The sequence below is a fragment of the Pelecanus crispus genome, chromosome 1 (genome assembly GCF_030463565.1).
Source record: "Pelecanus crispus isolate bPelCri1 chromosome 1, bPelCri1.pri, whole genome shotgun sequence".
NCBI classification, from domain to species: domain Eukaryota; kingdom Metazoa; phylum Chordata; class Aves; order Pelecaniformes; family Pelecanidae; genus Pelecanus; species Pelecanus crispus.
This window is the reverse complement of record NC_134643.1, coordinates 219,018,056-219,028,886: the sequence shown is the minus strand read 5'-3', so window position 1 is coordinate 219,028,886 and position 10,831 is coordinate 219,018,056. Positions and strand designations below refer to the sequence as shown.

The following is a 10,831-nucleotide window of genomic DNA, read 5'->3' as shown; positions in this document are numbered from 1 at the left end:
AACAGGGTGAGCACAAAATGATACGTTCCCACAGCACTCTTCTAACTTCCAGCAACTTCTGCCTCTCAAATTTCCTAAGGCAGAGGTGGTGTCTTTACAACCTGAAAGTGCTTCAGTTACCAGTATGGGTACAATTTGTTCCTTGCATGCAGCGACACAACACTCTTCTGCACAGAGTCTGGGGCTTAAGTAGGTGCATTAGAAATGAAGTAAGGCCTCAAATATAGAAAGGTAATAATGTCTGCCTTGTAGCGAGAGTGAACCAACTAAGGTCTCCTTGTCACCAGCCACCATGTAAATGGTGCGTATTCATTCTACGCCTCCAAAAAAAATCACAGCAGATAATTTTAAGCCTGTTTCTGCACGTCCGCAGTTTCAGACTGACAGGATCCTGTGCCATCAGGTTCCCATATCCTTCTGCAGGACCCGACCTACAAGCTTGCAGCAGCAGCTCCAATAATTCTCTATTCAAATGACCCCAACTGCAGCTGTTCTGGGTGGGGGATGTGGAAGACCCCTAAGCAAGGAAGAGGAAAGATGCTGCCAGGAAATCTGCCACTAGAAGCCTTGAACTTGAAAAAGCCTACAGGAAAACTACGAGCTGCTGCCAGCCTCTCAGGATGGTCCCCTCCACCCAACTCAACTCTGCCGTGGGATCCCAAAGGAGCTCAGACACAAGGCTCCCATACAGTATTTGAAATTCTTTGATGAAAACATGGCCCTTCTCCACAGAGTCATCAGGGAAGAATCTGGAGTGGACACGGACTCCAGGGCTCTTCTTGTGATGAAGAGACAACACTGAACGCTAAAACACTTCACCTACCTGTACCTGATAAAGTGAGATCTATTAAATGCTCACACACTTACAAAAGTTTTTATTGCACGTTCTAGAGTTAATTTACAATAAAATAAAGTAACATCTTAGGAATACATGTGCCAACAGATGTATAAACAATTTAATTGCTTTTAAACAGCTCTTTTCATCTACTGGCTCCTTCCCAAAAGTCTTAAAAATAATTAAAAAGAACACTGCATAGGAATATCTTTCTTTAGTATTTTGGCTTGTTGGAAAAAGGGCTCTGTGCTTGGAAGAACAACTCGGGAGACCAGCCGATTGCCCCTCCCAATATACCCCCTGAGTAACTTGCACTTGAGAGGCAATTCTTGCCTTCTGAAGGGAAACAAGTTTCCAGGATCGTATTGTTTAAAAACAAGGCCTTGGTGCCACCTGCAGCTACAGGAGTTGTTAGAATCCTGGATGCCTCCCCAGGGTTTAATCTCGCACTTCTGAAGCATACATCATTTTTACTGTTCTCTCTGCTTTCAGAAATAGGGCTCCTGCCAGTGTGCCCACTGGTCGATTGCAAGTGGGTAGCCCAGCTAACTGGTTTGGAGTTTAAAGATGCAGTTGGTTTCAACCTTTTGTTTGCAGATGGAGGGATCCACTCCTCAAAGGTGGCAGGCAGTTGGCTGTTAAGGAGCAGCTGTGAAACAGAGCTATTACTTTCCTTGTCTTCCCTGTTATTTGGCCTTTCACCTTTCACTAACCTGCCGGTAAGCTGCTGCAACAGAGTGTTTTGAAAGGAAGACCTGGATCGCTTGCATTTGGAATGGATTTTAGCGGGATTTTTAGGGGTGAAGATAGTGACAGAAGAGCTTCTTTCCCTAACAGGCCACAGTTTCTGGAGAGGTTTTGTCATAGGAGTTGACTGCGAATAAGGAACGAAGTCTTGAGTGCTAAGTGAATTGCACTCTGAATCACAAAAGGAGTAAGTTACTGGTGTACTGTACTTATTAAAAGCAGGAGCGGACCTGCGCAGGGATGAGCTCGGTTTTGAACTGTCACAGGGAACATCTCCAGGATAAAGCACCAATTCAGGAGCTGTGACCTTTTCTGTCAAAGTATCTTCCTGTGTTAAAGAATTACATGATTTATTTAAGAATTCTACAGGTTTTGCTACCTCTCTTGCACTTGCATCAAAGAGATCAGCAGAAGCATTGTAGCTGCCTTCAGGGAAGACACTGTTCCACAGCATCTCTTTCCTATTGACACTTTTGAAGGTATTTTCTGATAGTTCTGTCAATGGCTTTAATTCTCTTTTATATATCCTTCTTGTATTGTCAGGAGTTGCTGGATCAGCGTCCCATGCCCCTGTGAATGTAAGATTAGTTCTTTGGCTTGGTGTAGAAGAATTTTCTTTATTTTCACAACCAGCTAAACAGCTATCATGTGCAGAATGCACACACATAGCTGCCTCGCTCCTTTTTAAACAGGAGGTTTCTCCATGTTCAGCAGTACACTGCAGACTAATAAAAGACCAAGCTGACTTTGAAATGTCAGTATTTGCTTCTTTGGACTGCACGTATCTTCTTTCGGAAACAGAAGGCTCTGATGTAGCTGGCAAGGACTGTGACAGAACAGGTAGATGAGGGTTAGGTATAAAGCGTGATGCTCCGCCTTCCCTGTCAGTTGAAGATAAAACACTAGGGGAAAACTCACATTGTGACACCTCATCACTCAGGGGATTTGCATTTGACTGAAGACAAGCAAACCATATGTTCTCCCAACTATCATTCTCTGCTGGTGGCAAGAACCTCCCCGAGATACTCGCTTCAGGCAAGTCATCAGCTACTAGGGTTTGCCTGGGATGCGATTTGTTAAGATTCACACCCAACTTGCTACTTTCAAGAAGGGCCTGTTTGCCTGCATCAAGGCTGGGTGATGTTACAACACTCTTGTCATCCTCTATTCTGGCTAAAAATTCATTTAGGCTTTCCGAGAATGGGAGCTCGTCCCAAAGCATAGAGTCCGTCTGAGACACTTGTGCTACTTTTATGTGATTAGAAGCTGAGGCATCTCTCTTGTGAAAAAGGGAGTTGTGGGATTTTTCTGGGTAAGAATAATTTCTGCTATTAGTCTTTGGGCAAATGCTTTTTACCCCAAATTCCAAGGGATGTTGTAACAACCTGGAACTGTTTCCGTGTGAACACTCAGTCTTTGAAGAGGACGCTCTCTCTAACTTATCAGTTGCAGAAATACTGTCAGTCCAACTAGGCTGTGAACTCAATACATTATCCTCCTCTTTATCTCCTTCCTTCACAGAAGAGCTGCAAAACTGTGAATCCCAAAGAGTTTGATTGTTGAGGCTTACACTGCACGATTCTGCAGAGACAGGCCACCCCTCTTGTTCATGCTGTTCACTCACCAGTTTTCCCACTTCCAGAGTAGGAAAGTCTTCCGCTGTTACCCAAGCAACAGATGAAGTCAGGCTCAAGGACTGCTGCCAGGACCCTAAAAAACTTTCTCTGCCACTAGACTGAACAAAACAGGAGTTTCTGCTCAAGCTAGCCAAGCTGCTGAGCTCACTGACAGGTTCATCTATTGGAGCTGAAGATGCATCAGGTAAGTATGAGCTGTTATTACAGCTCCTGAATTTTGCTGACTGCAGGAGCCGACGGAAGTAGCTGATAACAGTAAAGCCAGTAATGGTAGCATTTGGCAGGAAGATCTGGCAAGCTGTAAGGTTTTTTGTACTTCTATTAATTCCAGAACGGTTTTGCAAGATGCTGCTGGCAGCAGAACGCCCTCCATCTTCCCTTGTACAACCCTGGGGGGGGGGGGGGGGGGGGGGGGGGGAGGGGGGAAACAACATAGTGCAATGCTTTATTTTCTGATAGGAAAAAAAAAAAATTAACGCATGTCTTTTAAATCAGGCTTAAATTTAGGTCTCGCTTTTCATCAGGATCTGCAGGGAAGAGAATACAAAACAGTGTGTCACATAAAGCAGTACTCCCTGGGAAATAAGCACTGGCAAGGGTTATAAAGGGCATCACAGCAAGAGGTTCTTTGCTTGTCGCAATTACGCAGAGTTTTGGAGCTGGAAAAACAACCAAGAATTCTAAGAAAGGACTTCACAGAAAATTCTTTTCCTCCCTTTAGGGCACTGGGTGCTTCCGGGCTTCCTTCAGTGCAGTTCTGTGCAAATAGCTAGCTGCCTAAGGCCTGTGCTTTTCTTTTATCAAGAAGGCACTGGGCAGTACTTGAAGCAAAGCACGTTGGTACCAGATACCTGACTTGGCAGCTCAGCTATCTAAGCCAGCATGGTGTTTTCTATGTGCTACCTCTGTGAAAGGGAAATAAGATACTACCTTTATCTTCTCAGATTTATTTGGAGAGCAGTGTTTCAAAGGAGCTTCAGCTGCAATTCTTTACAGAACCTGCTTCTCTCTACACAGAAATTTTAAGTGAAAAATGACATTAAAAGCAGAGGGAATTATCTGATGTTTTGAGAAGTGGATAACCCCTTTTTCACCGCCCCCTCAAGGTCTGGCAATGACAGAGAGGCCAAAAAGCTAATATAGCTGTCTTCAAATTCAACAACCCTCCCACTCCTTGAGTCTATGCAAAGGTTGAGGCTGAAGGCTATTAAACAAGGACAATACCCTTCCAGGTAAGTGGTAAAAAAGTATGTTATGTCGATTCTGAGTTTTATCTGGGAGAGTACAACCATATGCATAGCTGAACACAACAGTACAGAAATGTCTACAGCCAAAGGCTAAACAAATAAATGGTCTTTGAATGTGTGTTCAGTCCTTGTGTGTGCAGGATATGTAGGATTACTTATGTTTGTAAAGGCATCAGACCTAGAGAACTGGTGAATGGTTCCAGTTAAGTAAAGTTAATCCATGAAGTCCTCCAACTTCCATTACTTAAGATGCTGTGCATTAGGAAAATCTCAGCTCAGCTACAAACCTCATGGTACCTGTGGGAGAGGAAAAACGCCTGCTAGGTAGAATTTAGTTCACAGACTTCATAATATGAATGACTTGCACAAGCACCACTTGAAGAGAACTTAGAAGACTGTTTCTATGGAAATATTACTAAGAACTAATATTTCAAAGTCTGTTAAACACATAAAAGAGACACAGATGCATATGTTGAACAGCTGCACTTTATCAAAATTTTTAAACATGCTCTTAAATCCAGAAATATCAAAATGCTGCAAGGAGATGTGCTTCTCCTTGCCTTTCAGACACCAGGAGACTCTGCAGCATGGGAAAGGTAGGGCAGTGCTTGAAAAGACAGTCTGTTACTTGCTTGAACTGCACACGGTTTTTTGCAGACTCCAAGCTGTTACTGATATGCACAGGAGCTGGCACTGCTCAGGCTCTCTGAGAAGCAGCACTGACAAGCTGTCAAGCTGACTACTGCCATTCAACATGACTTTTGAATGTGACTCATTTAAAATAACACAGGAGTCTGGGGGAAGAGGAGCAGAATCCTTCCCATGTCCTAGCCCTAAATTTTCTCCAATTCCCAAAAGATGTTGTACATGATGTTTTGATAACTCAGTCTATGGCCCCAACTGGCTACAAGCTAATGAAAAAGTCATTGTAAGAGAGTAACGTGGATTAGAAGTTACCTTCACTCCAAATATAAATCTTTTTCCAATGAAACAGGTTTCCACTGCTTGAACTAACAATCCGGGAGATGCATCTGTGTCTGTTTCTCCTGACAGCTGATTGACCTCTTGAATACACCTTGAGTAAAAACATACAGAAGTATTGCACCAACAGAGGAAGCCTTACACAGCATTTTAGCTGTAGCATAGGTAGGACACGTGCTAAAGAGAAGATACTGTAGCAGCTTAAACTAAACATAGAATGAAAACAGGAAACCATGAACCTATAAATTCAATTGTTTAGTTCACTTAATTTGTTAGTGAAATAGAAGTAAACAAAACAACCGCTTTGAACAGGTTTAGTATACACACAACTTTTGGGTGTTCCCTGTGTGGCTGTGATTTTTGTATCAGCACAATGACTGTATAATGCTGTCAACATGCTGCTGTTGTTTACACATCCTTTCTGCCCACACCTTTACAGCAACAGCAGTATCCATATTAAGACATGCAAATAACTCTGTTTTTTACAGCTGACTACTGTCAGCAGTCTAGTGTAGAATGCCTGCCACCAGTATGTTATTAATGCTGCTAATATGGGATTTAAAAAGTGTTCATCTTTGACCCAGTGATAAGACAAGTCATTGGAAAATAACAGAATTGAGAAACAAGCAGTGAATGTTTCCAAATATTCCATCCTAGCAGTTTCACATATCAGAAAGTCTGAAGCTTATAATGTAGGTGGTCATGCTCTGAGGACTAACAGGCTTTCTTAGAAATGCCTCCTTGCTAAAGGAAAAGCTGGTCATATTGAAGAAAAGTCATAAGGTTCACACTATTTTTTTTTTTTAAATCCAAACTGTTAAATAAACCAAACCCCAAAGGCTCTGTCTTTACCTTAAGATTCTTCTTCTAAAATCTTGAGGAAAAAATATGTCTACATCTCTGGAAAAGCCAACACTTATGTAGTAATCTGACATTAGACAAAGGAAATTCAATCATCTCAAATAAGGCAGGAAGGATGCAAGGAAGCAGCCCAACCAACCAAACTGTGAAGCTCACTTTGCAGGTGGTAGCTGCCTTCATTAGACAAGTGGAGGATCAATTCTACTATGTAGAAGTAACCCACCTCAAAATTTCAACATTTCAGGAAGAAACCAAACTTCAGCATTTTCTCAAGGTGATGGGTACCAAAGAAATGCTGGAAGGGAGCACTTTAGCAGCTTCTTCCCACTCATCTCCCCACCAGCCAGGCTCATCTCAATTTTTTTAGGCTGAAGAAAACGCAGCAGCTATATAGTTAGAAACAATCCATTCCTTACCTCTGGAGATTTTCTGCGGTGACCCCAAAGAATGGATCTAAGCAACTTCCAAACACAGTAATGTCAAACAAATCATTAGTGTCAGCAATCTTTAGGGACAATCTATATCTGTAGCTCGCATCTTTAGCTTCACCTGTGCAGCCACATTTCAGACAGTTAAACCTGACAAAAGACAGTAAAAGGATAAGAAAGATTGAATACATGAACTTCTGTTAATCATTGCTGAAGTAAGAATTTATCTGCAGCTGTTAGTATTACTACTATCGTGTATCAAATATTCCATTACAAACTATGATATTCTTATTCTGTACTTCTTAAGGCATTAATCTTGCCACAGGCTCAGCAAGGTGTCTGTATCATGACAGATTCCCTCTGGCTTCTTTTACTGCATTTTACTAGCATTTATTAAATGCTAGCCTGTTGTGAAATTGGAGAGAGACAGTGGGCTTTAAGTGACCTGTTGGGGAGTAATTTTGAATTCCCTCCACCCCATTTTTCACGTTTCATTCTGGTTTGGGATTTTTCTTCCTGTAGCTTTAGTATAATACTTAGCTTTAAAAAAATCATCAGGAAACAGCACTGTTATCTTTTACTTCAGTATTTGAAACAACAGAAATTTTTGCTTTACAAAGTCAGCTCCTTCCATCTAGTGCTGACATTCATTGATTTACTGTTCTGCGTGTCATAGATTTCACCTAACAGTGGGATGAAAAAGGAAAGAAAGCTCATACGTTTCTGGACACACAGTAAGTGGAAGAGTCATACAGGACTACCTGATGCATTGCAAAAATAGAATGAGAAGAAATTAAAAAAAAAAATAGGATTTGATTGGGGGGGGGCTTTCAGTCAACGCTTTCCAACTTAGGAACAGCACTGAAGAACTGGATGCACTGCAGGGGGTGCACTTGGAAGCTGTTAATGCATCATTTATTCTCCTAAACTGTCCTTCAATATTGCGTGGCACCGAATGCAATAGAACTCTTGATCCATAACGAACTACAGGCTCCTACTGGAATACAAAGAGATCTAAATAGTGACAAGTAATATAAATATCTGAAATTAGCACTTATTTCTACAATGGCTGGATTTTCATCAATTTGTTTTAACTTGCGTTCAGCGCCCAGAGATTCCCAAGGCCTCTGACTGTTACAGTTAACAAACCCCAAACCAGGACATACCTCCTAGAATCCAGTATCAGCCTAGAAAAGCATTTTTGACAGGCAGGATAGATGAAGCAGGAGTTCTGGATGGAAATTACAGAGGCAGCCAAGAGTCCTCTCACACTATTCATGTGCTCACAGCATCACCTGAAACAAGTAAGCCAAAATGGTTCAAAGAGTTCTCATTTTATGAGATGTTAATATTAACTGCTTTTAGCTCGGTTGTTTGAACATTTTGAAAGGCAGCCCTCAGGAAACAATGATTTCTGTTTGAAAATGGTAGCCCAGTTGAGGCAACATCTATTATTACCCTTAATTAACCCTCTGAAAAGAAAAAAAGATGAAGATATGTAATAAGAAGCAAATGTTCGTGATATCTGCGCACCACTGCAGATAAATCATGCAAATTCCCGCTTGTATTTAGGGAACCTTTATTTGAGCTACCCTTGAGCACAGCACTGCAGCAAATCTGTTTCTGATTTTTTTCCTTAATTTAGAATTAAGTCACAACATGGAGTTAAAAACTGAAACAATTCTATGCTTGTAATTCTGCAAACACCTTCAATACCAACGACTTTGAAAGAAGATGCCCAGAAAAATCTCAAAAAGGCTAGCAACATCGACCATATTCATACCCTTTGAGAGCCAAAGAGAAAGCTCCACAGTATTTACCATTGATTTCAACAAAGAGGACACATGGAACTGGCAAATAAATGCTGAAATATTTAAATAAATAAATAAAGAAAGAAATTTTATTCATCATTACCTTCCTGCAGAATTATCGTCTTTATTATCACTATACTGTCCAAAATATCAAGTTTTAGGAAACTTCCCCTATTTTAGAAAGGTAACTTTTTTTCTCAGCAGATGGTAGAAACATGTAGACAAAAACACCCTAAAGTACCTCAAATCATAGAGTTCCAACTTAAATGACCACAATGTTCTCCACAGCTGAATTAAAGGAAACCTTAAAAATCCTTCTTTGCAAAAGCACTTCTATCACAGTAATAGCTAAATTTACATCTCTATTCAATGTAAGCTGCAGAATAAACCCAGAATAGGAACTTAATGTCACATCTTCATCCTGTAACTCCCTCAGGAAGGCAAAAGGCCAAAGAGATAAAGAAAACTCAAGTACAGCTCTTACATCTTAAAAAGCATTCAATAATTAGCAACAATATTTTGTTCATGTTTTGCCACCAAAAAAACCGTTCAACTTAAGGGCTACCCCTTTGCCCTTAGGGGTAAAAACAAGATATGTAACATGAGTACTAGAAAAACATGACTGACTAAACTCATTACTCTGAGTAGTTCAGAGAAGGAGAAAAAAAAAAAAGTCAGATATCCCAATACTCCCTATGGCAGAAAGGTCAGGAAAACAGAGGTAGGAAAAGGTAAAAGCTTTACTGGGGGGCCAACCAAAATGAAAAAAAAAAATCTCTTCAGAACACATATTCACAGAGATTCATTTGACATACTATATTAAAAGGTGCATGCCTTCAATTCTTGTCAAAACGGAACTGTTTTGTCTTAGTTACAGCACAAGATATCAGGTAAAAATATGTGGAAAACATACTGATACATAGAAAAGAAGTAATAAAATTAAGTCTGATTTTGTTACTGCCCAAGAAGGTGGACTTGGAGAAACCAGCAGGTGCTTCACATCCCAGCTGGTTTTTAACTCAGAACTATATAAACAAAGTATACTGTTATCTGCACTTTTTAAAGAAATAAAAAAAAAACCCACACCCCGGAAAACACAGTGAATACTTCAAGTATTCTATTGAAATACGGGAGATAAAGCGTAGTGAGTACATATTCACGCAGGTTCTGGTAAGAGCTCCCTTTAGAGCAAACAGACTCAAGAGCTACACCTCTATTTCTCTTTAGTAGAAATACAGTACTCATCATCTGGACATACATTAAAAAAGAACAGTACAAATAGATCTGGTTTACTTTATTTTTTTAAACAAACCAAACAGAACAAACCTCTGGGCCCACATCTCCAGCCAGGGAATCACACAGCACTCCAGGCGCTCCCCACCGCCAGCCGTCGCCAGCGTCGCCGTCCAACAGCCCTGAAGCCCGACGAGATTTCCATCAGCGCCTGGTGCCCTCTAGTGGGCCCACTGCCTTAAATTCTCCCTAAAAAAACCCCAAAACACACAAGAAGGGTTGTAACAGGCCTCACACTGCAATTTTTACCCCTTGACCAGCAGCCTCCTCCCACTCCGGCCCCGAGCCGCCCCCGGAGGCCGACAGCGAGCAGCCGGGCCCGGCACAGCACAAGGACGCTGAAGGCCGGACGGAGCCGCCTGGCCTCGCCCCAGCCCCGCCACTCGTCCTGGGCGCTTTAAGCTTTGCTCAACACCCAGCGAACGCCTCACTTACTCGAGTATTGTCGTTCTCACCGGTGCGCCTATTTTAGCGCTCCGCGACCAAAACGCGTCCTCGCCTCCCGGCCGCGCTGAAGGGAAGCGGTGAAGCGCTGTCACCCGGGCAAGGGAGCGGCCGCTGGCGGCGGCGCCGCCTGCCCTCGGTGCCCTCAGGCGCGCAGGGGAGGGAAAGGCCGAAAGGCGTTACGGTGGCGGTGGTAGTGGCCGTGGCCTCCCTCCTCAGCCCCGGCCCAGGGCAGCCCAGGCTCTGAGGGGAGCCCGCAAGGCGGAAGTGCGCGCTGCTGAGGGCCGTTGCTGGGGGCAGGGAGGAGGCGGCGCTCGCCCAATCGTGACGCAGCTCGGAGGCAGGGCCGCCTCATTTACCCAATAAGAGATGCCAGCCTCGTTCTCACACGCCCCTCACGGGGCACCTAGAGGCGAGAAGGGCGGATCACGTGCTCCAAGCAACCAATCGCCGTCCTTCACGGAGGACGCCGCGCGACCCAAACCCCCTACCCGAGTAGCCGCAGCCAACCGCGAAAGCGCGCGCGAGCGATCCCCGCCTCCGCAGC

The 10,831-nt window shown here is 43.0% G+C and overlaps 1 protein-coding gene across 1 annotated transcript; it reads right to left on the bottom strand.

The window, feature by feature from the left end:
- Positions 1-852: 852 nt before the first annotated feature.
- DDIAS (DNA damage induced apoptosis suppressor) lies at positions 853-10,386 on the bottom strand. Its single transcript, XM_075727727.1, has 6 exons — positions 10,276-10,386; positions 9,874-10,029; positions 7,903-8,031; positions 6,725-6,886; positions 5,424-5,541; positions 853-3,608 (listed from the first exon to the last, which is right to left on the bottom strand). Exons 3-6 carry the CDS (start codon positions 8,013-8,015, stop codon positions 1,050-1,052), a joined length of 2,952 nt encoding a protein of 983 aa, XP_075583842.1. The 5' UTR covers positions 8,016-8,031; positions 9,874-10,029; positions 10,276-10,386; the 3' UTR covers positions 853-1,049.
- Between the last annotated feature and the right edge of the window lie 445 nt (positions 10,387-10,831).

Excerpts from the sequence above, each read along its gene's own strand:
- DDIAS (XM_075727727.1), bottom strand. The coding sequence starts at position 8,015 with ATGAATAGTGTGAGAGGACTCTTGGCTGCCTCTGTAATTTCCATCCAG. Across the intron at positions 5,542-6,724 it reads ACCGCAGAAAATCTCCAGAG|GTGTATTCAAGAGGTCAATC; the intron begins GTAAGGAATGGA and ends TTTTTACTCAAG. Across the intron at positions 3,609-5,423 it reads GATTTATATTTGGAGTGAAG|GGTTGTACAAGGGAAGATGG; the intron begins GTAACTTCTAAT and ends CCCCCCCCCCAG.